Source organism: Alligator mississippiensis, chromosome 6 (assembly GCF_030867095.1).
Source record: "Alligator mississippiensis isolate rAllMis1 chromosome 6, rAllMis1, whole genome shotgun sequence".
Taxonomy (NCBI): domain Eukaryota; kingdom Metazoa; phylum Chordata; order Crocodylia; family Alligatoridae; genus Alligator; species Alligator mississippiensis.
Genome location: NC_081829.1, coordinates 70,028,062 through 70,055,697, shown reverse-complemented (window position 1 = coordinate 70,055,697; position 27,636 = coordinate 70,028,062). Strand labels below are relative to the sequence as shown.

At 40.9% G+C, this 27,636-nt stretch overlaps 1 protein-coding gene across 5 annotated transcripts in view; it reads right to left on the bottom strand.

Annotated features, from left to right (window-relative positions):
- Positions 1-27,636, bottom strand: part of MYOF (myoferlin) — a 121,807-nt gene that overhangs the window by 19,986 nt on the left and 74,185 nt on the right. For 3 of the 5 annotated variants that reach the window (XM_019484240.2, XM_019484241.2, XM_059729975.1), the window contains 12 exons: positions 24,521-24,632; positions 21,934-22,011; positions 15,631-15,812; positions 15,391-15,549; positions 15,173-15,271; positions 14,543-14,704; positions 13,063-13,228; positions 11,748-11,824; positions 4,033-4,089; positions 1,826-1,837; positions 1,107-1,205; positions 26-151 (listed from right to left, as the gene is read on the bottom strand). In XM_019484240.2, coding sequence (XP_019339785.1) covers positions 26-151; positions 1,107-1,205; positions 1,826-1,837; positions 4,033-4,089; positions 11,748-11,824; positions 13,063-13,228; positions 14,543-14,704; positions 15,173-15,271; positions 15,391-15,549; positions 15,631-15,812; positions 21,934-22,011; positions 24,521-24,632 — 1,329 coding nt within the window. The remainder of the gene's footprint in view (positions 1-25; positions 152-1,106; positions 1,206-1,825; positions 1,838-4,032; positions 4,090-11,747; positions 11,825-13,062; positions 13,229-14,542; positions 14,705-15,172; positions 15,272-15,390; positions 15,550-15,630; positions 15,813-21,933; positions 22,012-24,520; positions 24,633-27,636) is intronic. The other 2 variants (XM_006276618.4, XM_006276619.4) reach the window with 1 other exon arrangement.

Below are 27,636 nucleotides of genomic sequence, written 5' to 3'. Positions count from 1 at the left end.
TAATGTAAAAAAACCTACTTCTTACCTTAAATTCCCCTACCACTGAAGGATCATCATTGTCCTCCGATTTACCTCTGTACAGCTTGAATGTATCACAAAAGTCTATCAAGCCATTAAATTCAGGTACATTCTCTAGCTCACAATGGTACACCTTAAAAAAGAAGTGACATTTGAAAATTCATTACAAACACTGCATGTATTGGTGGTGTAGAAAAGTTGTATGGCAATTTTTGTATCTTACAGCACAGAACCAGAGGACACTATTTTTATTTCTCCCTCTTAAATGAAGCTGTGAACAGAATCTATATAGAAAATTAACTTCTTTTTTTTCTGTCAGCCTCCATTTGTGTCCTACTCAAAATCTAACTCAACTGCACTTCCCAGTTTCAACCTGCACTGGTGCCTGATGTTGGACTAGATGACTCCACAGGTCTTTTCTAACCCATGATTTAACTTCACTTAAATGACAAGGGAGAATGGTTTGGCTCCAACATACATCAACGAACAAAGAAAACTATTCATTAAACATTACTGTCAGGGGGAAATTAAAAAGGCAGCATGGCATGCCTCTTCTTCTCAGTGTGCTTTAGGCCTTTCAGTTTGTCTGTCTGTTTTACTTTAGTGCCTGCTCTGGTCCCCATAGAAATCTATGATAAAACTCTCATGCAGGATTGAGCTCTGAATAGAGTGACAGTCAGTCCCAACTAGCTCAGGAGCCACACAAATCTGCCACAATAACATATATATAGCCCTGGGTGAACTGAGACAAAAAGACACCCTAATTCAAAAAAAATCAACACAATTCCCTATTATAGCCTATGGGCAAAACATTGAAATGAGTTGAAGCAGAGAAAAAGTTTCTATGAAACAAAACAGGACAGCGTTTCAAAACAAAACGAAATGACAAAACAAAACACTGTTCCTTCAAAATGGCAAAACGAACATAGAAACGAAACACTGGTGTTTAGCACAGCCCTAATAATAACCACATAAAAATAATCTGATTTTGAAAAGCAGCAACATCATTTTTAAAAAACCATGCATAACAGCCAATGTTTGGGCCTACCAACTTGGAGAGAATCTCTCTAATCTATCCTGAACAGTACCTTTAACGTGGCATATCCTTTTTGAATATACTGTCCGCATTTTTCATGCTCTCCAATTGAAGCATAAAATTTGCTCCACCAGTCAACAATTTCTTCCTCCTAAAAATATAGAAAACCCTGTTACTGGCAGACAAAAATTAGCTCAAGAAAGAGGCAGTCTTTGCCTCTTTTATATTTCATAGTAAAACAGATGCCACACAACCTTAAGTACTCACTATCATTGAAATAGCTTTAAATGTTTGACCCAAAGGTAGAGTACTGACATTCAAAGCTAAGGCTAAATATATTGCTTAGTTCAAAGCAATTAAGATACCAGCACAAATCTATGACCTTCCTACTCCAGTATGCTTCCCACAGCACAAATTGCCATATTTAATTGCATATGAGAAAACTGACAGAAAATAAATTTAGACAGTAAATTGGCATTTAGTAATTTTTGGTTTTTGGAAAGGAGGTTAATATAGAAAGGGGATCAAAACTGGCTTCCTGTTAATACAGTTTGGAATATATGGAGGTTAACATTCAACTTTGCACAGCTTTCCTTAATGTTCCATACTGCTCAGCAGTTAATGGTGGCATTTTATTTAGAACTTTTTGAAAAACTACACATGCTTCCTCCACCCCACACAATGTCAGTGTTATCGTACTGATTGCTCTCTGGAGCTCTCACTCTCAAGAAAGTGCTATGTTATTATAAAACAAAGTACTGTATATATTACCTTTTCCATAAGCTGCTCATGAGAATCCATTCATAAAAAAGAACAAAACAAAAACAAATTATAAATAAGAACAATGTTGTACATTGGAGAAAAAAGCTTAAAGGAGGAAAGTTCAGTTTTCATATCAAATTTTGTATTTTGAAAAAAGAAGTTTAATTATTTAAGAATGATTCAGATATCCTGTTTTGCTAAAACAGTATAGTTATTGCACTAAATATCATTCAATATTTATTTATTACAATGTTTATTACATATCCAATAAAAATGTGGAAGCCATCAAAATCAGCATATTTTATAATACTGGGGTTTTTTATTGAAACAATAAAAAGATAGAGAAACTGTCCATATAATATAGCCTTATAGAACTCGGCCCAGAAATCCCTTTAAATTACAGCTTCCACAGGCATGTTTTGGATTTGCACAGAAGGACTCATGGTTTGTGCAGTTAAAAAAAAAGTATGGGGGGGGAGCGAAGGAGGGGGGCAGGAATCATCAGCCAATTCTCCAGAGATTTAGTTCTGAAGGAATTTTACACCCTTTAGTTTCTGCTTATGCAGATTCTCAGTTCTTGCACATTCATAAGGTAGATACTGAAGCACACGTGCTTTATCCTTCACCTTTTTTCTGCCAATTTGTAGATGTTAAAAAGTGAGGACATTTGGGAGTAAAAAATGCGAAGAATCATTCATATTTTTTAAAATTTGCAGGATTGGAAAAATGTTCAGTCTATTATAAAGAATTTTTGAAATGATTAAACATTTTTCACAAACAACAAACATTGTGCCAGACTATTTTGGAATCAATGATTGTGATAATGATTTTTTTACATGTATATCATCCACTGTGTTTTAATTTAGAATATAATAATTAAATTCCTGTACAAACCAAAAAAAAAAATCTGGAAAATAGCTTCTAAGTACACACCAAATGTCCCAGTAGGTGATGAACATCACTATGGTATATCACACTCAAACTACTTCATCTGTATCTTGAAGATAATTATTCTGCCTGAATGTTTAGGTACAAGGTACTTGAGTTGTCATGGCTAACTTTCAGTTGAGATCAGAAACATTTTATGGGGCTAAATTATTTCACACTGACATGAGCATGAGGGCCTCATTTTTTAAAAGCAGTCAAAACTTTTTGTCCTCAGAAATCTTCTCATTACCAATTTGATCATCTATGAGGCACAATATACTTCAAGCACTTTGCATGGTTTTAAATTAACTTCTCTTGAAATTTTAGTTGACTATGTTCATGATACATGCATAATAGTTTTCCAAGGAAACACTTTTATTTGCATTGCTGGACAACAAGATTCATTATAATAATTTTGAATTAGGATGATTTACTGTAGATCATAATATTTAGTTCTCTAAATCTTTTATTAGAATATAAAGCTCAAGGTGCTAAAGGATTTTAAGCTATATTTCTCTTTTTCTGCTTTGTCGTCAAATGTGTTTTTTTTAATTGGCTTAAGTTTGGAAAAGGAAACTTTGGGGAAAAATTAAAATCTTTTGATAGTTTAAAACCAATACTTATAGAAACAGGAAATAGTATACCTCTATTTTTAGAAAATATTGTTGTTAGAACTATAAGCAAGATCCATCCACACAAAGCCAGTGATACAGAAGAATATAATTCCATGGTGAATTGAGATTTTGGAGAGAAACATTTATGCAGCAAAGACGGGTAACGGTTTGCCCTTTTTTTAGCTGTATGTTATCATCCATGCTCTTCCTTATTAAATACAAAATGGTTATTTTTTATTTGTTACAAATTATGGAGATTTTTTATTACCAGACACAGTTGATTCTTGGAAGGGTTACATAATTATCTTTTTTTATTTATGACTGAATTATTTTATCCAACAGTACACTTTCCAATGGAAAAGCACACTTTTAAACAAAGTCGAAATTCAGGTTCATTTTAGGATTTTTAATATGATGTAACCCAGATAGAGAATTAATAATTAAGAAATATTTGCCTAACAGATTATAATTTATAGGAAGAAATTATAAGATTTTTTAAAAAAAGGAAGAACCCTGGTAATTGTTAAAAATAGCTACTGTACTTGGCATAAAAGCATCTTTCACTCCAAAATCTCTCTAGGGAAGAATTACTGAAAGAGAAGTAAAAGCCTCTTGACCAAATCATCTAAATCCCCACTTTGGTTATCTCCATGCATTAGCTTCGTACATACATACATGCACTGTTGATGGAGAAGCCAATTTGTTGAGTGCTGTTGACATACTGCTTAAACACTGGAAATTGGAATGTAATTGATGAAATGTCTGTATTTGTGTCCTTAGCACATTACTTATGCTTTCCAAAAATGTGCCTAATTAATTTTAAATCTTCTAAACATTTCTTAAGCATGCTATTACTGTATGTATTATTATATTACATTAGCTAAGTTGATATCTGACTCCATAAGGTGTCTACTGCACTGTACAGTAAGATTTTCCATATTACAATTGGTATCCTGGTCCCACTGTAGTTATAGTTTTGACACTACCTTCAAGGGAGCTAGATTTTAATCCAATGTTCTATATGTTTTGTTTATAATAATTATTAACTGAAGCAAGAAATTCCCAATACAGATTTTGAACTTGAAAAGCATGCACATAACTAAAACAGAAAGTCTATTCAAATAAATTAGTAGAAGAGTGGGGTTTTTCCTACTACATTATAGTATATATCAAGAGCAGTCCCTATATCTGAGAAAAAAGAATATAAGGAAAGGTATGATGAGGGGTCTAAACAAGAGTCCATTCTTTTTTGGTATTAATGGCTCTTCTACACATTTCATCTATGCTGCAAATAATATGTTAATTGTGGCATAAATGGCAAAGGCAATACATTGTGTACCCAATTTAAGGTGGCATAAAATGGCAGACTGTCCAAAAATATGTTCCACATAAAGTGTAGAACATTTTTATGGCTGGTTTGTATAATGCCTCAAATTGAACATCTGGCATGTGTAGGGCTGCCCTAGGTTAGGGCTGACAGTCAACTGACTGTTGGCAATGGCCCTCAGAGCAGTCTTAGTTCTCCAACTGAGTGGACTCCTGGTAGAAACAACATAATTCAGGAGTTTAACCCCTGTACTCAAACTCCCCTGCGTTGGGGTTGAGGATCCCAGAGTGGGGAGCTGAAGGTCTGCCAGGGATTTTTAACGTGGTGCCCTACAGCTCCCTTGACTGCTGGGTGTGTGGCATCAGAGGCTGCCAAGTGGGGAGACACCCCAGGCTTTTGAACATGTCTGGGGCTATCTTGGGCCAGGGTGACAATGAGATCATTGTCGGCCTTAGTCCCAGGACAGCTCAAGTTCTCACCAGGCTGCGGGCACCTGGGTTTCAATTTGCCAGTACAGGGGAGTGATCATGATGCTGGCCTCTCCCTTCACTGGCAAGTAGAAAAGGTGCAACTGGGATTTCTTATCCCAGAAATCACATGTTGTGCCATGCACCTGTGACCTGGCAGGAGGCACAATTGTTGGGACTAGGGATCAGATCCCCTGGGATCTTTAAATGAACATGTGCCAGAGGACTAAGAGTCAGAAATAGTAGAAGAGATCTTCCTGACAAGAAGACAAAATAAAAGGAAGAAAAGACATGGTGGTGCAGCAGAAAGGTTTCAGCGATATGAGTTTGGAATGACCACAGTGCTTGGGAATGGTAGCATCATGTCTACCCCATCTTTGGGATATGCTTGTCATCACAAATGGATGTCAGTAAGTCTTTTATACCATGATTTTGATTCTCTGCTCCATCCAAAGGGAAAGTAGCAATCCACTTGTGCCTCTCTGATTCAAGGGTCCCAAGTCCCAGTGCATGTTAAAACTGCACAGTAGCAGCAATAATTGACACCAGGGGAGAACTCAGGAAAGTTTACTGCCTCTCTTGCTTATTCAAGGCCAGTTTGCACTTTCCCTGAGCAGATCAGAGAATTCCTCCCTCTGCATTCACTTTATACCACTTATTTTTAGTTTTCAAAGATTTAGAAAGCTTTGAGGTACTTTATTCACTGCTACTTTATTACTCGCCCTTCCTTGCATTTCCACAAATCTCTCTGACATCTCCAAGCTGTCTCACTGACAACTTTACATTTAACATTACTGTAACTTAGTTGCTTATTTTTCCCTAAATACTCTTGTCTACCTGCTTTCTTTCTTACTGCTGATAACACCATAATGTTCTCCATTGCTCAGGATAATAACCTGGAGTTACATTCTGCTCCTCCCTCTCTCTCTCACCTCACATCCACAATGTAATCTTTAAGCAATATATGACATTATCAGGTGAAAGATATACAAATGAAAACAACATAAAAGACTCAATATTTTGTATTTTGATGTGTCTGGTTAGGTACAAAGTCACTGTAAGTGCTTTCCAAAAGTTAGCTTCTCAGTATTTCTGGACAAATGGGAAAACTGTAAGATGGTATATCATTAGCTATTACAAAACAGTGCACCATCTGTAGTTTATTTGGGCACACTATTGAGATGCCTGTGATAAGCCCAAACATCTGCTTGCTTTCATTGGCTCTGTTTAGGTAGCACAATCACAGAGCAGATATTATGACAAGACAAAAGGGGACTGATTAAAAAATATCCTTGGTGAAGTAAGATAAATGGCATAAAAAAATTTCACATTGTAACTTCAAACCCCAATGACAAACGAAAAAGATAAATCAGCATAGTAACAGTTGTTCATTCAGTGTTTATGCATTTTTGCTGGGTATATTTCAAGAAGTTTCAGCAAGTGCTTCATTCAATGAAAAGCAGAATTCAGCATGAGCTGTGACAGCTTTTGATTTGGTTATGACAGCTGCAATTATTTCTCCTGAATGGTCTAGAAAAAATGAGGATATGATTGGAGTAACAGAGACCAGGTGGGATAGCTCAAAGGACTGGAGTACTGTCATGGATGTGCATAAACTGTTCAGGAAGGACAGGCAGGAGAGAAGAGGAGGAAGAGTTGCACTTTATGTAAAAGTGCTCTTTGATTGTCAGAGGTACAGTATGAAACTGGAGATAGGCCTGTTGAAAGTCTCTGGGTTAGGTCTAAGGGGAGAGCAACACGGGTGATATCATGCTGGGTGTCGACTATAGACCACTTAATGGGCAACTGGTGCCTCCTAACTTGCCCCGTCCCGACTGAACAGTCAGTGATGGGGGAGAGGGAGGGGGAGCCTGGAGCCAATCCCACAGCCCATGACAGATCCCGCCAACCTGCAACTAGCAGCGGCACACTGCTGGCACTTCCAGGCACGCCACTGACACTTCCGGGTCAGCGGGATTGGACATGGGGGCACTGCTTCTCCTGGCACACCCCCCGGCCAGCACTCTCAGGGGAAGCACCAATGCTTTCCTGCCCCCCCTGCCTGGGAACACTGTCTAACAGGGAGTGTACCAGCACTCTCATGGGGTGCACATGCACCCCCTACACATTGCCACTGGACCACTTGACCAGGAAGATGAGGTGGATGAAGGTTTCTTCAAAAAGCTAGTGAAAGTTTCCAGATCACAGGCCCCAGTTCTCAGGGGGAACTTCAGTCACTCTGACATCTACTGGGAGGGCAATACAGCAGTGCATAGACAATCCAGGAAGTTTTTGGAGAGTGTTGGTAACAGCTTTCTGGTGCAAGTGCTGGAGCAGCCAAGTAGAGACCATGCTTTTCTTGATCTGCTGCTCAGAAACAGGGAAGAATTGGTGGGGAATGTAGAAGTGGATGGCAACTTGAGCAGCAGTGACCATGAGATGCCTGAGTTCAAGATCCTAGGAAAAGGAAGGTTGGAGAGCAGTAGAGTATGGCCACTGGACTTCAGAAAAGCAGATTTCAACTCACTCAGGGAACTGATGGGCAGGATCCCTGGAGAGGTCAGTCTGAAGGGGAAAGGAGTCCAGGAGAGCTGGCTGTGTTTTAAAGAAACCTTACTGAGGGTACAGAAACAAACCATCCTGATATGCAGCAAGACTAGCACATATGGCACAAGGCCAACTTGGCTCTTCAGTGAACTAAATCACAAAAAGGAAGCTTACAAGCAATGGAAACTTGGACAAACAACTAGGGAGGAGTTTAAGAGTATTTCTCGGGCATACAGGGTTGAACTCAGGAAGGCCAAAGCGTAATTGGAGTTGCAGCTAGCAAGGGATGTGAAGGATAACAAGAAGGATTTCTACAAGTATGTCAGCAACAAGAGGAAGATCAGGGAAAGTGTGAGTCCCTTAATGAATGTGGGAAGCAATCTAGTGACAGATGATGAGGAAAAGACTGAAGTACTTAATGCCTTTTTTACCTCAGTCTCCACAGGCAAGGTCAGCTCCCACACTACTACACCTGGCAGCACAGTTTGGGGAGAAGGTGAGCAGCCAACAGTGTTGAGAGAACAAGTTAGGAAATATTTTAAAAAGTTGGACATGTAACAAGTCCATGGGGCTAGATACGATGCACCCAAAGGTGCTGAGGGAATTAGCTGATGTGATTGCAGAACTGCTGGCCATTATCCTTGAAAACTGATGGTGATCAGGAGTGGTCCCACATGATTGGAAAAGTGCTAATATAGTGGTCTTTTTTATGAAAGAGGAAGAGGAGAATGAGGGATACCACAGATCTGTCAGCCTCACTTCTGTCCTCGGAAAAATCATGAAGCAGGTCCTCAAGGAATTCATTTCTAAGCACGTGGAGAAGAAGATTATGATTAGGAACAGTCAGCATGGATTCAGCAAGAGCAAGTCATGCATGGCCAACCTGATTTTCTTTTGTGACAAAATGATTTGCTCTGTGGATGTGGGGAGAGGAGTGGATGTGATATATCTTGACTTTAGCAAGGCTTTTTCTTTGGTCTCCCACAACTTTCTTGTAAGGAAGCTAAGGAAATATAGGATGACTGAATGGACTGCAAAATGAACAGAAAACTAGTTGGCTCATAAGGCTCAAAGGGTAGTAATCAATGCCTTGATGTCTAGTTGGCAGCTGGTATCAAGTGGAGTGCCCCAGGGGTCAGTCCTGGGGCCAGTTTGGTGGAGTAGTAGATACTCTGAAGGGTAGAGCTACCCTTTTTCAAAAATGGGAGGAAGGAGGACCTAGGAAACTATAGGCCAGTTAGTCTTACCTTGCTCCTGGGTAAGCTTTTTGAGAGAATTATCCTGATGCATGTCCATGAGGGGCCAGCAGGGGAGGTTATGCTTAGGGGCAACCAACATGAGTTCATTAGAGGCAGGTCCTGTCAGACCAACCTGGTGGCCTTCTATAACCAGGTCACAAAATCCTTAGACGCAGGGGTAGCAGTGGACGTAGTCTTTCTGGACTTCAGGAAGGCCTTTGACACTGTCTCTCACCCCATTCTCATTAAAAAACTAAGAGACTGTGGCATCAATACCTACACAGTCAGATGGGTCACTAGTTGGCTGGAGGGCTGCACCCAGAGAGTGGTGGTGGATGGGTCTTATTCAACCTGGAGGGATGTGGGCAGTGGGGTTCCCCAGGGCTCGGTCCTCGGGCCCACACTGTTCAATATGTTTATCAGCAACTTGGATGGGGGTGTAAACAGCACCCTGTTCAAATTCACAGATGACACTAAGATGTGGGGAGAGTGGGCATGCCAGAAGGGAGGAATAGGCTGCAATTCGACCTGGACAGTTTACAGGGGTGGGCAGATGAGAACAGGATGGGTTTCAACACTGACAAGTGCAGGGTGCTGCACCTGGGGGGAAAGAACCAGCAGCAGACCTACAGGCTGGGGAACTCCCAGTGCAGAGGCAGAAAACGATCTTGGAGTCATTACTGATACCAAAATGAACGTGGGCCGACAGTGTGGGGACGCGGTCAGGAAGGCCAACCGTACCTTGTCATACACCCACAGATGCATATCAAGCAGGTCTGAGGAGTTGATCCTCCCCCTCTATGCGACACTGGTCAGGCCGCAGTTGGCGTACTGCATCCGGTTCTGGGTGCCGCACTTCAGGAGGGATGTGGACATGGAGAGGCTCCAGAGGAGGGCCACCCGCATGATCAAGGGGCAGCAGGGCAGGCCCTACAAGGAGAGGCTATGGGACCTGAACCTGTTCAGCCTCCACATGAGAAGGCTGAGGAGGGATCTAGTGGCCATTTACAAACTAGTCAGCAGGGACCAACAGGCATTGGGAGAGTCCCTGTTCCCCCGAGCACTCCCAGGAGTGACAAGAAATAACGGTCACAAGCTGGCAGAGGGTAGATTCAGGCTAGATATCAGGAGGCACTACTTCACTGTCAGGGTGGCTAGGATCTGGAACCAACTTCCAAGAGAAGTGGTGCTGGCTTCTACCCTGGGGGTCTTTAAAAGGAGGCTGGATGAACACCTTGCAGGGGTCGTTTGACCCCAGTACTCTTTCCTGACATGGCAGGGAGTCGGACTTGATGATCTGCTCAGGTCCCTTCCGACCCTACCTACTATGAAACTATGAAACTATGATTCAGAGCAACCTAGACAAATTGGAGGACTGGACCAAAAGAAGTCTCATGAAGTTCAATAAGGACAAGTGCAAAAGTCCTGCACTTAGGTTGGAATAATCCCATGCACTGTTACAAACTGGGGACTGGCTAAGCAGCACCTCTACAGAAAAGGACCTGGGGGTTACAGTAGACAATAAGCTGAATATGTGCCAAGAGTGTGCCCCTTTTGTGAGGAAGGCTAACAGTATACTGGACTGCATTAGATGAAGCATTGCCTGCAGATCAAGGGAAGTGATTATTTCCTTTGATTTGGCACTGGTGAGGCCATAACTGGAGTACTGTGTCCAGTTTTGGACCACTATAGAAAGGATGTGGACAAATTGGAGAGAGTCCAGCAGAGGGTAACAAATATAGTTTGGGGGCAGGAGCACATGACTAATGAGGCGAGGCTGAGGAAACTGGGTTTATTTAATCTGCAGAAGAGAAGATGAGCGGGGATTTAACAACAGTTTTCAACTACCTGAAGGGGGATTCCAAAGAGGATGGAGCTGGACTTTTCTCAGTGGTGGCAGATAACAGTACCAGGAGTAATAGTCTTAAGTTGCAGCATGGGAAGTTTAGATTAGGTATTAGGAAAATCTCTCTCATAAGGAAGGTAATAAAGTACTGGAACAGGCTACCAGAGAGGTTATGGAATCTCCCTCCTTAGCAGTTTTTAAGACACAAGTAGACAAAGCCTTGGCTGAGGTGACATAGTTGAGGATTGTCCTGCTTTGAACAGGGGTTGAACTAGGTGACTCCTGAGGTCCCTTCCAGCCTTGATTTTCCATGATTCTATGAAAAGCTTCTAGGCAAGTGTGGTCACAAAAACACTGAATTTAAGCAAATATTAAATAATATTGGTGGAGGCTGGGTTTATAACTTGGAAATAAAGTTAGGTTTCCTTTGTAGATATTTGTAAGTGTTATTCTAGTCAGGAAGTTGAAGTATTCTATATGATGTGTGTGTCCAACCAACAGTAACCAACACTTGTAAGAATTTAAAACTTGAGAGTCTATGACAAACTTCTCATGACCATTGTAGAGCTTGGAAATTATTCACTAAAAGTTTTCAGTATATAGTTCTGAATATCATATAGATCTGAAAAATGATAGGCTGCCTGAAAACATTAATGGAGAGATGTAGAGTAAAATGACTGAATTTACATTGTTTACATTGTTTATACTTAATTTTTTCTCAGCACCACTAAACATAAAAAACTTAATTTTAAGGTTTAGTATAAGAAAAAAGATTAAGGATAATTAAGATTTCCGTTGCTCTCCTGTCACAAAATAACTTTAGCTTAAAATGACTTTCCAAGAGGCTGCAGAGCTGCTTTCACGTGCTTCTCTTATAATTTTGCTGCCAAAATTGTATACTAAATTAGACCTACTAAATCATGGATCCAAAGTCAGCCAGTCAAGCATCAGATTGCAAGGATTACCTGAGCTGCTAGCAGTGGTTGTGTGTCTTCCACTTCAATAACAACATCTCGGCGAGGTGCAGCAGCCAAGAGACTAACTGTAAATTAGATATTTTATTAAACTTAAGTACCACCTGTGAACTCTTCTGTCTACTGAAATTGAAATGTTATAAGAGAGACAAAAAATGTCTTTGCCATAATTTGATGCTTTCAATATTTGCCATGTTTTGAAAATTGGTACTAAGGATATTTTAAGTCATTTTAAAAAAATAGCTATAATTAGCTGTGTTATACACACAATTTTCTCTCATGCAGATATGCACATCAAGTGCTACAGAATTTCAAAGAAAAAGCAGTCAATCCAAAAACAAAACACATTTTTCAAAACCAGAAATGATATACAGGCACCTAACTTCCTTTGAAAGTCAATGGGAGTTAAACGCCTGCCTATTTATGCTTTTGAAAAAGCTCCTTCATAATGCACTACCATGGGAACATGGTGTCCAACATGCACAACACAATGGTACAGTTCAGTCAGCCATTCTGCTACAGGAACTGTAACGGAGCACATTACAAGTGTGACCCTCAAGCTGATCTGGAAGAATACTCACATGGTTAAAACACAGGATTAGGTCCAGGTTTCCCTGCCAGTTCCTCCTTTAAAAACTACTGTGCTATTTCCATCCATTCTCTGACATACGGACGCACATAAAACAGAATAAATAGCTAGTTTTATAAGTAAACAATGGTCTTCAAATTAAATTTACCCAGAAAATGCAAAGTAATTGCTGCATCATCTCTGTAATAACTGAGTCTTTGCTTTCATTCTTTCAGTTTTCTCCTTGACTATTGATTCTCAACAGGAGTACTTCCAACACAAGTCACATAATGACAGTTATAGATTCATAGATTGGTAAGGGCTGGAAGGGACCCCACAAGATTATCAGGTCCAGCTCCCCTGCACTAGGCAGAAAAGACAACTGGGGTCTGGTGAGTGTATATATATATATATATATATATATATATATAGAACATGGTGGGAACATTGTTTATACTTAATTCTATCTATACACACACACACACACACACCATATATATATTATAGAAAAAATGTCAGAAGTATCAATTACTCCAGTTCTTCCAATACTGTCTACACTGTCTCTCTTCTCTGAAACTGTGTAGTTTAATGCAACATAGCTTAATATTGTGGATATGCTTTTCCATGCAGATCACACCTCTATGACTTAATATACAACATTAGATGGCTACAAATCAACACAATATGTACAGTAAAGATATTTATAAGAAAAGAGAATTATTTTTATTTTCTATCTACCTTTTTGTTGTGGTGCAATATCTGCTATAGTAGCATAAGGGTCACAGCGAAAGTTTTCCAGTTGATCAATAGTACAATGCCCAACAACAGGTTTTCGTCCAAATGCCCTGTGATCAATCACTTTAATAACTAGTGATGGAGTGTACAGCTCCTCCTTGGGCAAAAGCTAGGAGTGGAAAGGTAAATTGTTTTTTTAGAACCTACATGCATAAGAAGAATAAAGGGTATTTACTATCAGAAAGACTACAGGGCTGGGCCACAACTTCGATAATATAATGCCAAACTCTAATGATCTATGAATATGTGATGTATGAAATAGATAATTCCAATAAATGATCACAGGAATAATCTTGTAAAATACATTTATGGGCTCAAAGTCAAATTCCTGAGTTTCTCATTTTATTAATGGGTGCTATATGAATTCTTACATAGGTCTACAGATAAATAAATAGTTTCTCAAAAAAGTCATATTGCATAGTAACATATGGGAATACAGTACCTCCTCAGTATTTGTGAGGACTTGTTTACTAGGGGTGCCCAAAGTGGGCCCTATTCAATTCGAATTCAAATCAGGGACAGTGATTCAATTAGTTGATTCAAATCACTGTCACTGATTCGATGTGGCCGAATCTCAAGATTCAATGCTGATTTGGAGAATTAGCGATTTGGACATAGACACAGCTTTAAATGTTTTTTCTACATACCTCAAGGTACCAGCGCGGCTCATGAACACTGTAATGCTGGGGCAGATGGAGCATCCCGCAGGAGTGTGGGGGAGCCCTCCACATGCTCAGTGGCGAACCCAGAAGTGGAACTGAAGTACTTCTGGTCCACTTCCAGGTCTGCCAGGGAGTGCCCAGGGCCCCCCCCCCCCCCCCCGCACCCCTCCCAGCTTGGTGATTGGCCGCGGGGGGACCCCAGGTGCCCCCCCAGACCCAGGAGGCACCAGGCACTGAGACAGGAGGACGAGGGGGGGCCCCCCTGTATGCTCCCCATTGGACCCAGAAGCGGACTGGAAGTGCTTCTGGTCCACTTTTGGGCCTGCTGTCAAGCACACTGGGGAGCCCCCTGTGCTCCTGTGGGACACTCCATCCAACCCAACATCACAGCATTCATGAGCTGCCTGGTGCCTAGAGGTATGTAGAAAAGACATTTAAAGCTGTGTCTATGTTCGAATCTCCAAATTGATTCAGAGAGTTCCAATTTGATTTGGAGAGATTAAAGGGTCCTCTGATTTGATATGGATTCGGAGATTCAGCCACTGAATTGGGCTGAATCTCTGCTGAATCGAATCAGGAACTGAAGCTTCGTACAGCCCTAATGTTTACAGTATCATTATAAGAACTTTCAGACTTACCTCATCAGAGCACCATATATAATTTATTATATTGATTTTTCTCATAATCTAAAAATAAAAACTCTAAAGCCTAGGACATTTACAACTACTAAAGATCTCTGCTGCGTAATATTAGCACCATACCACTTTCATAAAGAGAACAGAGCCTGGAAAATTCGGTGTCTTTTTGAGGTTTTTGATCACCACAGATTCCATCATTTCACCCCCGCACTCCACAATAAGGCTTGGAGAAGTAACAGGAGCCACTTGGTAGTTTTTCATGTTTCGTAATCCCCAGGCAAGAATCTGTATATAAAATCCAATACAGGCAGCATTAGAAGAAAACACTGTACTAAATGTGATACTCAAAAAGTAAAAGGAAGGGAGAAATCTTTCCCGGGCCAAATATTTTAAGTCTTGTTTTACCAAAAAATGTCAGTGGCATAATGAGGGAGGGTGGGGGACAACAGGGGAAACTGCCCTGGGTGCTAACTTGGGGGAAGGGGAGCAAAGAAGTGGCTGATGCCAGCAGCCACGTGTTCATATTTACAACTGGGGCAGCAACCATAAGTCGCTGCTTCCAATTTGCCCGAAGCACCTGACTGTATCCCTACCCTGCTTTAAAATGTTAATGAACTAATATGTGAACTGTTTCTCAGTATAATATATCTCATTATTTAATTTTAATCACAAAATATATATGAAGACATTTACTTCCTATCATGTTAGATTCCTATATTCATTTTGAATTCATTTAAGGAGGATAAACAGTACCTCAATAGCAGTTAGCTGAACCACAGGCCTGATTCCTTGAGGGACCATGTAGAGCTTTGGTGCTCTTTGTGATGGAAGAATTGGAAGGTTGGAGCCATCCTATTAAGAAAAGCAAATACACATATGTTTCTTTTCTTTTTTGTAAATATGATGCACCATATACACTGAATTTACAAAACTCTTAAATTTATTTTGGATGTATATTTTTTTTAATTTACCTTAGCCCTCAGAATAAGTTCAGCAGCAAAAAGGATGTCCCCAGCAGCCTTGCCATTATTTATCACAGGATACCAGAGAAGCTTAGGGGTGATATCCACTTCTGGGTTTAATTTTACCACTGGGGAGCAAACACTTCTTCCTAGAAATTCATCTTTACCCTGGATGAATTAATCAATATCATTAATCTGCTATCATCAAATAAACAACCACAGGGGATTAAGAAAGAAACTTTTTCTTACCACTTGGTCATTGTCAAAGAGTTCAATAACCACATCAGGTGGGTTTTGTGCTACTGTCTGTGGATCTCCATAGATTTCAATTTCATTAAATATAAGAGTTTGATCCCATGTAGGATTTAGAGTTGAATGGATAATCTCTGTTGTCTTGCTTCGATGGAGGAAACTAACATGAGCATATGGATCTGAAAGACCACAAAAAGATTTAGAACATATACTTTATAAATGGAAAACAAGGCCAGATTCTCAGCCAGTATAAATTGTCCAAATGCAGATTTTGCCCACATTATTTTGCTTCTCATTCCTTTCCAGATGAATTCTTTATACCACTTTATGTAACAAACATCAGAGTAATAAGAGGCAGTGAACGACCCAGTTACAAAGTATACCATCCCACTTTATTGATCAGAAAAAGTTTGTCCTGCTAGTATTGAAAGTAGTGTGTATAACTAAAATATACTGTATTTACTTGAATCTAAGACAAGGTCACCCCTCCCCCTCCTCCCGCCAAATCAGCATGGTCCCGCAATCTCTGGCCGCTCATCTTAGATTTGTTTAGAAAAGCAGCTGTTGCAGCCCTGAACCTGGGTTGAAGCCAGAGCCGTAGCAGCCTCCTACCTACCCTGCATGCTTGCCCTCTGCAGTTTCTGTTCCCCACTCTACCCCTTCCTCCCACTTACTGTCAGGCTCAGTTTAGCTCCAGTTCAGTCTGGATTACCTCCTGGGCACAGAGTACAGAGAAACTGCATCCCTTGCCTGGTCAGTCAGCAGCACCACAGATGCTGCTGTATGGCCTGCCAGGGCTGTGCTTCCATGTGCTGTGCTCCAGGAGGAAGAGAGCCCAACAGCATCTGACAGTCAGGGGAGGGGGAAGGAAAGAGGCAGAGACTGCAGAAAGCAGGAGGGGAAGGGGCAGAGACTATAGGGAGTGAGGGGAAGGGGTAGATGCTGGGTGTGGGGGGTTCCAGGGGCAGGAGGGCAAGAAGGCTGCAGGGGAAAGAAGTGGGGGTGGGCAGAAAACAAGGGGGGCACCTGACACCCCCCCCCCCCCCAGCCACAGCTTTCTCTGCTGTAGCAATGGGAGAGGGATGAATTTAAGACAACCCTACAATAATTAGATTTTACACCTCAAAAATTATAATGAAAAATTCCATATATAGAATCTAATTATTGGGGGTATTCTTAAATTCAGGGTTGACTTATTTTCAAATAAGTATGGTAATTTATAGATGCCACAGTATAAGCATGTAAAAGACCTAGGTTGATAACTTTCCCACCCATTATACTGACTATGAAAGCCAGGTCATCTGGACTGGAAGGGTTATTTATCAGTATCTACATCTGAAATTTGAAAATAAATCTGAACCCTCAGTTATTCCTTTTTAAGACTTGAAAATTTAACTTCACTTTCACATGCCTCCCCACTACCTATTCTAACTGGGATCATAAGTAAAGTGCCTAAATACCATCACCAAAAATATTTTTGGAAAAATTATGGCTGAACTATGAACAAGGAATAATTAGAAGTGTCTGGTGATACTGATATCCTATCTAGTACACCAAAAGACACTTGTCTGAGCTGACTTTGAGAGAAAAAAACCCAGAGATTATTCTCGTCACACTCTATACTTGCCCATTCCTACTTGTCAAAACTCAGCTCTGTATTCTCCTGGATGGAAGCCCAGCTCAGCTTTTCTTGAAAAATGTCTCCTCAGTCTAGATATGCTGCATGATGCTGCAGAACATGAATGCTTCCCACTCCCCCTTCCTGCATATACAAGTCACTCAAGTCATCAAGTCAATGCAGGGTCTGCATAGGTGGTCCAAAGATAGATTTTAGGTCACATTTGAATTGGTAACTATTTTGTTATTAAGCGTCAAGATTTGAAATAACTTGGAAAGTGAAAGAATCTATTCCTTTTAAGTTTCATGGACCACCCAACTGCCCTTCATAGTCTTCACAGTCTTAACCAAAAAAATGTTTAGCATAGAACTGATGTGACCTTTTCCACATACCAAATAGAGTTAGGTTACTGAAGAGTTTACTTTTTGCAAGTCTTGAATAATGTAGTAATAGTATAATGCAGGGGTCAGCAACACCCGGCAAGTGTACCAAGCATGGCACGCAAGGCTTTTTTGTTCAGCACGCAACCACCAGCCCGGGCTGTAGGCAGCTGCGAGGCTGGCAGCAGCTACCTAGAGCCTGGGCCAGCTGTAGCCAGGAGGCTGCAAACAGCTGCTTCAGGCTCTGGAGCCCTGACATAAGCTCCATACTGCTGGCAGGTGTACACACGACTCAGAGTGGATGGTGGGAATAGGGCCTGAGGCAGGGCAACCCTTCCCCACTGTCCAATCTGAGGTGCATATGCAGTCGCTGCCAGCATGGAGCTGATGCCAGGACTCTGGAGCCCAGTGCAGCTGTTTGCAGCCTGCTCGCTGCCTGCTGCAGCTGCCCGGAGCCCAGTTTGGCTACAAACAGCTGGGCTGGGCTCTGGAGCCCCATCATTGGCTCTGTGCCGGCAGTGACTGCACACGTGTCTCAGAGCAGACAGCAGGGGAGAGGCTAGGGTTGCACTGCCTCAGGCCCCTCCCCCACTGTTCACTCTGAGGCACGCGTGCAGCCACCTATATGGAGCTGATGCTGGGGGTCCAGAGCAAGGGTGGCGCCAGCTGCTTCCCAGTGGTGGGGCTGGGCCAGGAGGCTCCACCCTCCCAGTGCTGCCACTGCCACCTGCCTGCCCCGCACAGCTGAGCCCGCCCGACTTCCACCTGCTCCAACCCCAGCCCGGGCCTAGCACCCCCACCGGGATGAGGCTGTTGCTGCCCCTGCCAGGAGCACCGCACCTTTGCAGGCTTAGCTGTGTGGGGTGGGTGGATGGCGTGGTGCTGGGAGGGGTGGCTACAGAAGGGCTAACATGAATTTTGGAGCCTTCCCAGAGCCCCCCCTAATGCCGCTCCTTCAGCTGGCTGATGGGCAGGCTCTGGGCTGGGGACTCGGCAGGCTGTGCTTCAGCAAGCCCAGGGCATTGTCAGGTTGAACTCTGTCCGGTGGCCCAGCAGCCCGGCTCCATGCATGCGCACATCTGGTTCTGTGTGTTTGTCTGCCTCTGTCTGGTTCTGTGTACACACATGTCTGGTTCTGTGTGTGTGTCTGGTTCTCGGTGTTTCTGCACATGTGGTTCTGTGTGTGTGTTGCATGTGTATGCATCTGGTTCTCTGTGTGCATGTGTATTCATCCGGTTCTCTCTCTTCTCTCCTTTTTTTCCTTTCTCTCTCTCGCCTCTTTTTCTCTTCCTTCTTTCTTCTCCCTTTCTCTCATTGCAACGTGCTTAACAAAAAGTAATATGCAACAACAAAGGTAGTATATAATGTTTGATTTATTGTCACTGGGTTTAGAATTTTTAGAAAACCTGGTATTTACTGTAAAAATATAAAATAAAGAAGGGCAACATTTATGATTATTAACTATCTTAATATGCAGCATGTCCTGCCATGTACCACCACCCTGGTTTTGTTTTTCTGGCATGCCGGCACTGTGGCACCTTACAAGGTAGACATTGTGGCTTTTTTGGCACTCTGGCCATAAAATGTTGCCTACCCCGATATGATGATTCAAATATCTTATGAATCTGAAAATTAGTCTGAAATCTAAAATGTAATATTGACCATACTAACCTCCTTTTAAACCTACAAATATGTACTCTCTACCTAAGGTTTTCCGTGAAGCCTCTTTTAATAAACAATTTCATAGACTTATAAATAATACAAAAGATTGTCTAGTTCTGACTAGTTGCTGACCAATAAATTCTACCAGGCGTTTGCATAGATCAAGCTTTGGTTTCAAACATGCTTATTTATGGCAGCCCCTTCCTTTTGTGAAACAGAGCTAAATAATTAAAGTGTTCTAGCCCTACTATTAGTCAGACCTTTAAATCACTGGATTCTCAGAAGAAGGTAGCTTATGATGGATATTAACGTTTCCTGTACAAATTGCATTTATCAAGTGCTAGAGGCTATTTTAAAGGTTATCATTAGGTCAGCTTCAACAGCCTCCAGCTAGGTATCTAATCAGAGTTGTCCATACTTTGTTTAACTCCTCCATAGTTATTTTTATAAGAAAGTGCAAGTTCAGGTGCTCCGGTTTGCATGTTTCTGCATGTGAGGTATCTGCCTTAGCTACCATACAGCCTCATTATAATAATGAACCACTCATCATAAAAATGTTCTTTAGAAAATGGTGTTTGTTCTAATATAATTAGTCAGCTTCCTGCACCATAATGAAAAAATCAGTTTCTGCTGCTAGAATTGTTAAGAGCAGGGATTTATTATACACAAGGTTTGTTAAGTGAGGTGATACGGTATTTATACAGTAAGATGGAACCTGTAAAACCAGAAACTTGTTCAAGTTGGAAAATGTCCATGACCCTTGAATGCCTCATGGAGAATTACATATATTTAATTTGTATAAGCTTGAAACTAATATGGAAATGGTAAGTAAATCTGGAGCCCATTCGTAGAATCACCCTGTATATCATAAAAAGTAATTATGTATTGTATGCATGCATGCATGTGTGCATGGTGTGAGTACAGAGAAGACAGGCTGGGAAGCATGAGAGAGAAAGCATGGAGCAGAGGGGCTGGGAGCATTGAGAGAGGAAGACCAAGGAGCGGAGGGGCTGGGAAGCTCCCTCTATAAAAAGGAAAACTGGTGAAGCTAGACATTTTTCCCAGTGCCACGCAATTCCATCTTAGAAAGATTTAATTGTGCGTATGTGTGTGTGTATAAATATAATTAGGAGAAAACAGTGTACTGAATATGATACTTAAAAGTAAAAGGAAGGGACAAATAAAGTCTTTTCAGTCATTGTATAATTATAACTACACTCTCTCACCCTCTCTCTCTTACCTACCTCCCTCCTCTTTCCAGTAATGGGCTGTGTTGTTTTTTGCAATTATTTGTAATTGTTGAACATCCAGATAAGGCTAAAATAATACCATATGCAATATACACAGACATTCATCTCAGAAAAAAACAGGAGAAAACAGTGCTATCTCTACATTAGGTATAGATTTGCATGTATTATAACAAATCAAGGGATGCACTAGACATATTCAGTTAAAAACAAAAAGAAAAGAAAAGACAAAAATGACAAAACAATTGAAAACCCTAAACCAAAAAATAAAAAAGGGAGTCATCCACTGCATCTTCATCTTCAACCTAACTTACCTGCTAAAAGTCCAAAATCACGTTTATACAGTATTCCATTTCTATCTCTGCTCTTCCAGTTGAATAGTTTATTGCAAACAGCAGAAACTAAAGACTTTGGAACCTGAGTGATTATTACATTGCTCATTTTGAAAGATACCAAATAAGTTATATAGGTAGAAATATCTAAGACTTCATACAAATTAAAACAGTGTCTAAAAGCGAAACATCTGATCATCACACTCCTACTAACAAACTAACATTTGCAAATCTCAAAAATAGTTCAAACAGCAATACTGCCTAGTGAGTGGTGACAACACCTGTATTCCTTCTGTATAGTTAAATAGTAATGAATACCTCAGTACAAATAATCACAATTGATGTTTAATAACAGCATACATAGGATCTGTAATTCCTTTATAAGTCAAACTTAGTGCTAGCATAACAGAAAACATTTGATATGAACAGGAGGCTGGTGAAAGAAGCATTAGAAACAGCCATAGCCATAAAGGATGTTATCACCCAGAAGAGTTCTAGCCATGAAATAGCACAGCTTTTGCACTGCCACTCTGGGATCTCTGCCAGAGAGTAGTTGGCTGAGGGTGGCTGTCCAGGGGGGGCTTGTGAATCTGTGCATTCCCCAAGTACACTGGCTGCCCCTCCTTATTGGCTAGTACTATGAATTAGGGGTGTGTGAAATGGGCTGTATTTGATTTGGATTTGGATTCAGCCCAAATCGGGGGACAGTGATTTGATTTGTTGATTCGGATCACTGTCCCGATTCGATTCGGCTGAATCTGAAGATTCTATGCTGATTCAGAGAATCAGCGATTTGGCCATAGACACAGCTTTAAATGTTTTTTTCTACATACCTTGACCGAATCAGCAACTGAAGCTTCACACAGCCCTACTATGCATTTAAGACTGTGTTGGCCAACTCTGTATCCCTCCAAAGCAGAATTTCAACCACAGGGTCCTAACAATAGGTAAATCAGCCTATTCTATAGCTCAATCAAACTATACAAGCACTGTGTACTACACAAGCACTGGGGTTTTACACAATGGAAAAGATCTTCAGTATTAACAGTATTTTTCCATACCTGAAAAGCTGTCTTTGTCTAAAGCGATGAGATTTCTTGCCTGATACACATAGCAGCGAAGGTGGTAACTATACACTTCTAAATAAAATAAATGGAGAGAGAGTTCAAATGTACTAGCAAGAATGATACAGGTGTAATTTCTTTAATTAAGCTATTTTCTATTAATAAAAATGCTTTCAAACAGATTCTTAACCAAAACATAAACAACGGTAGCAACTGTTAACTTGTTGCTTTATTGCAAATGTATCAATACACAAGTATGAGCAGGATAATACCAGAATACAGAAGCTGCTGTAACAATACTGCAGGAAATAGTTCAAGATACCTAACATAAAATCACATGGGGGCTATTCAGCCTGTGTCACATGCCAGATTCTAGAGACATGTTTAATAAAGCCCTAACAAATTACTCTACTTAAAAGAGCAGGGTAATTTGATGTAATCTTTCATCAGTCTCTCTTTAATATATCAAATTATTGGTCAGGACCATTAGATCCTGATTCTTATACATTCAGTCTGGACCATTCTTTCTAATTATAAAAGCAGAAGTAGCATTGGAAACTACACAATTCACCTGAAGTTATTTCTGAATACATTTTTGATTATTTTTAATTTCTTATTGGGTAGTACAGTTTATTATATTATTTTAGGACAAAGTCTGATTCTAATTACTTTATTGCAAGTTTTGCCATTACTTCTAAAGGGAACAGGAGCTTTTTAAAACTTTCTTAAACTTTCTTAAACTTATTAGAATAATTTAAAATAACAAAAGTTTTCTAAAAAATAATTTCCTTAGCTCAACCTCTAAAGGCTGGTGTCCAATATACACAGAAGTGTGACTTCTGTTCTTTTGTTTTGCTTTTTATGTTAGCTGTTAAATCCTGCTTGAAGCCCAAAAGGCAATTAAACAATCTGCAGTCCAAAGCTATGGTTTCCTTCACTGACAGCTTCTGAAGAGTAAGTTAGCGACGAGAGGTAATTTCTCATTTTCTACTCCTACTGGGTTACAGCGGAATTTAGCAAAGTGCTCTTAGATTTACTTGTCCATAATTAAAAGGAAGGCAGAGGAGAAGACTAGGGGGCACAAGCAGACTGTAATAAGAGTTTGTGTACAAGCAGGAAGAGACAGGCTGGGAAAAAAAGCAGGTTTGGGTTTCTATCTGTATTAATTTTAAATTAGGGTTTGAGGTTACAATTGAAGCTCAAAATACAGCCTTTTGTCTTCAGATTAAACAATGCCGAATTAGGTTGGATTCTCTTATTTGGCTGTCAATGAAACATGCATTTAGTCCCTTTTAGCAGGATAAAACAGCATGTGATAGCAAAATATGTTACATCTCAGGCGGCTGATGGTACCTAAGCCAGATTTGGGGTGTAACCAACACTTTAGGTACTATATCCAAGATCTAAATCCTCAAAATGCCTGCTCAGCTACCTCTTAGCCCTAAGTTTTCAAGGTAAATGTTTCATAAGGGCCTAAAGAAGTGTTTCTAGGCATTCCTAGCAGTGACTCAATCTTGACTGTGCTGAGCAACTTGATACTTATTTTAAACCAAAGCATCATCAAGAACCACAATTTAGGAATTTCTCTGCAAATTTTAAATATTCAGTGGACAACAGCTCAGTAGGGCTTTCCATTTAGTGGGAGCTGTAGATTCAAATTCTCTCAGGCACAAGAGGGAATGCAGGCCAGATCTCTTATGTCCTGAGTGATCTTTAATTACTAGGCATGGGATACAAGGAGACCAGTTCTCCCACCTTCTCTGGATGCATTTTAAACAGAAAAGTTTTGGTTCTTAACTCCAGGAGACAGTTCAGGTCTCTGAATCCCAATTTGAGAGAAATGCTACTTCCAACCAAAAATGAAGCCTCCAAGTCCCTAAAAGGGGTGGGATTTAACACACCTTTCTTCAGTCTACATTAACTTCAGTTCTCAATTCAGTGAGGCTTTTCTGAATCCTAATCGGAGGGATATAGTTCTCCTCATGCAGTGTTTAGGGAGTCTAAGCAGCTCATTTCAGTGCTGTAAATTGTATTCAGTTGCTCCAAACACAAAAATAGGCATGTCACACTCAGTATTGTTAGCCATTGTGTACTTAGCCTTTTAAAGTAGCCATACAATCATGAGCAACTAGAAATGACTCAGCCTTTATGGTGTAATCCCCCTTGTTGCTCTTGGTCCTGGAAACCTAAATACTTATATCAATTTTTGTGTTAGTAGAATTTGTCTTTCAATAGACAAGTATCCTAGTTAGTATTATGCAATATTTGTCACATAGTTGCTGCTCTAGGTCCCAATCAGTGATTAGTCCACTATTATGTTAGGAGCTGGACAAACATATGATGGTTACATTATACAGACTCCCCCAAAAGATTTATATCATGGATAGTGATCATATACAAAAAGTGAATGAAACAAGCAAAATGCTGGGTATTGATGGAGGAGGATGATATAAAAGCAGGAACATGTTTTCATGTTGATTAGTTGTGTGTACAGCAGGGCATATCACTCCACTACTGATTATCACCAGTCACTGATGCATCAGCATCAGAGAAGTGTCTAAGAAGAGAACTGTTAAAAACTTACTGTCAAAAGTGCAGGAAACAATTGGAGTGTTGGCCCCAAATACCCTGGTAGCACTGTCTTTGGCCTTGTCTGAGCTCTTTCCTTCTCCATCTTCAGTACTTGTGTCTGCTCCCTAAAATTATGAACAAAACCAAATTGACTGAATATTTACATAAGTATACCATTACCTGACCTTTGCATAAGTGGATTTTTTTTTAATATACAGCGGGTTTTGCTCATTCATGCTCAGATGAGGGCAGGTGCAAATTACATATCCACGAACAAATGGGGCCTCCCATACCCCACAGGCAGTTCACTCTTAGGCAAAGACCTTTTTCATTTAGAAGCGTATAGAATCATAGAAAATGAGGGTGGGAAGGACTTTAGGAAGTCATCTAGTCCAACATCCTGCTCAAAGCAGGACCAGCCACAACTGGATAATTCCAGCCAGGGCTTTGTCAAACTGGGCCTTAAAAACCTCCAAAGGTAGAGATTCTACCATCTCTCTAGGTAACTTGTTCCAGTGGTTCCCCACCCTCCTAGTGAGAATGTTTTTTCTAATATCCAAACTGAACCTCCCTTGCTGCAACTTGAGACCATTCTCCTTGTTTTGTCATCTGTCATCACTTAGAACAGTCTAGCTCCATCCACTTTGGAACCACCCTGCAGGTAGCTAAGGCTGCTATCAAATCCCCTCTTGGCCTTTTCTTCTCTAAACTAAATAAACCAAGTCCCCTCAGCTTCTCCTCATAAGTCATGTATCCCAGGCCCCAAACCATTTTTGTCACCCCCTGCTGGACTCTCTCCAACTTGTCTACATCCTTTCCATAGTGGGGGCCCCAAAACCGGACACAGTACTCCAGATGCGGCCTCAGCAGTGCAGAATAGAGCAGAATAATTACTTCTCTTGATCTGCTGGCAATGCTCCCATTAATGCAGCTGTTAGCCTTCTTGGCAATAAGGACACACTGCTGACTCATATCCAGCTTATTGTCCAGTGTAACCCTCTTGTCCTTTTCTGTAGAGGTGCTGCTTAGCCAGTCAGTTCCCAGGCTGTAGCAGTGCATTGGATTCTTCCGTCCTAAGTGCCGGACTTTGCACTTGTCCTTGTAGAACCTCAGATTTCTTTTGGCCCAATCCTCCAATTTGTCTAGGTCACTCTGAATCCTATCCCCACTCTCCAGTGTATCTACTATACCCCCTAGCTTGGAGTCATTCGCGAACTTGCTGAGGGTGCAATCCATCCCATCTTCCAAATCGTTAATGAAGATATTAAACAAAACTGGCCCCAGAACTGACCCTTGGGGCACTCCACTTGATAATGGTTGCCAGCTAGACATTGAGCCATTGATTACTACCCATTAAGCCTGACAAGCCAGCCAACTTTCTATCCACCTTACAGTCCATTCATCCAACCCATATTTCCTCAGCTTGCTTGCAAGAATGCTGTGGGAGGCGGTATCAAAAGCCTTGCTAAAGTCAAGGTATAGTATGTCCACTGCTTTCTCCACATCCACAGAACCAGTTATCTCATCAAAGAGTGCAATCAGGTTGGTCAGGCATGACTTGCGCTTGGTGTATCCATGCCGACAGTGCCCTCGGTGAATCCATCCAATCACCTTCTTCTCTTCCAAGTGCTTAGAAAAGGATTATTTGAGGATCTGCTCCATGATTTTTCCAGGGACTGAGGTGAGACTAACTGATCTATAGTTCTCTGGATCCTCCTTCTTCCCTTTCTTAAAGATGGGCACTATATTTGCCCTTTTCCAATCATCCAGGACCACCCCCAATTGCCACTAGTTTTCAAAGATAATAGCCAGCAACTCTGTGACCACATCACCGAACTCACTCAGTACCCTCAGATGCATTACATCTAGCCCCATGGACTTGTACACATCCAGCTTTTCTAAATAGTCCCTAGCCTGTTCTTTTACTAGTAAGGGCTAAACTCCTCCCCAAATTGTGCTGCCCAGTGCAGTAGTGTGGGAGCTGACCTTGCCTGTGAAGACTGAGGTAAAAAAGGCATTGAGTATTTCAGCCTTTTTCACATCATCTGTTACTAAGTTGCCTCCCTCACTCAGTAAGGGACCCAAACTTTACCCGACCTTCACCTTGTTGCTAACATACTTGTAGAAACCCTTCTTGTTACCCTTCATGTCCCTTGCTAGCTGCAACTCCAATTATGCTTTGGCCTTCCTGACTTCATGCCTGCATGCCTGAGCAATATTCCTATACTCCTCCCAAGTTGTTTGTCCAAGCTACTACTTTTTGTTTTCCTTTTCGTGTTTAAGCTCATTGAAGAGTTCTCTGCTAAGCCAAGCTGGTCGCTTGCTACATTTGCTATTCTTCCTGCACATCAGGATGGTTTGTTCCTGTGCCCTCAGTAAGGTTTCCTTAAAATCTGTATGTATCTGTACCTGTATCTTTATGCAGTAACTGAAGCACAATATAGAGATCAACTTTGGACATTTCCTCCTGCTGGTCAGCACTGCCCATTCCTAGGGATACACTGGCCACCTACAGTAGGAGGGGGCACAGGCACTCTACACTGCCCAGCAGCTGGTAGAGAGCCATCCCATTGCTGGGAGCTGTACCCCCCAAGTTACAGTGGCAAAATCCCCAATATATATAAAATTCAAGATAGGGTAATCTTAATAGAGGATTTTCTAAACCCCATGGAAATCTGGACCAAGGAATGTGGAGAAAATAAAATTGGTATAACGAACTGGATGCCTGTTGGTATTTTCTATCCTGTGATGTAAAACAAGAACATAGAACCAATTTCACTGGGGGGAGGGGGGAGGCAGAATTTCTCTTGTATGATGCCAGTACCTATTCAGTGTTCAATAGCCTAGTAAAATGCTCATAATACTAGATGTCTTATACTACTCCCTCCTATAATACTCCATTGTATATACAAGGTTTATCCATTAAAGATTATTTTCTTTAATGCATCTTTGGAGTATTTAAATCCTAATAATCTACTAGTGGTAACCAAAATGTCCTTTCTATTATCTCAGATACTGTACTAGTCCTCTAGAAGTTCAATCACCTGGACATAAAGATATCCAACAGAAGCAACTGTTTCAATAACTGTACATGCCTACTGCTGCCACAATTACTTTTTATACATTTGA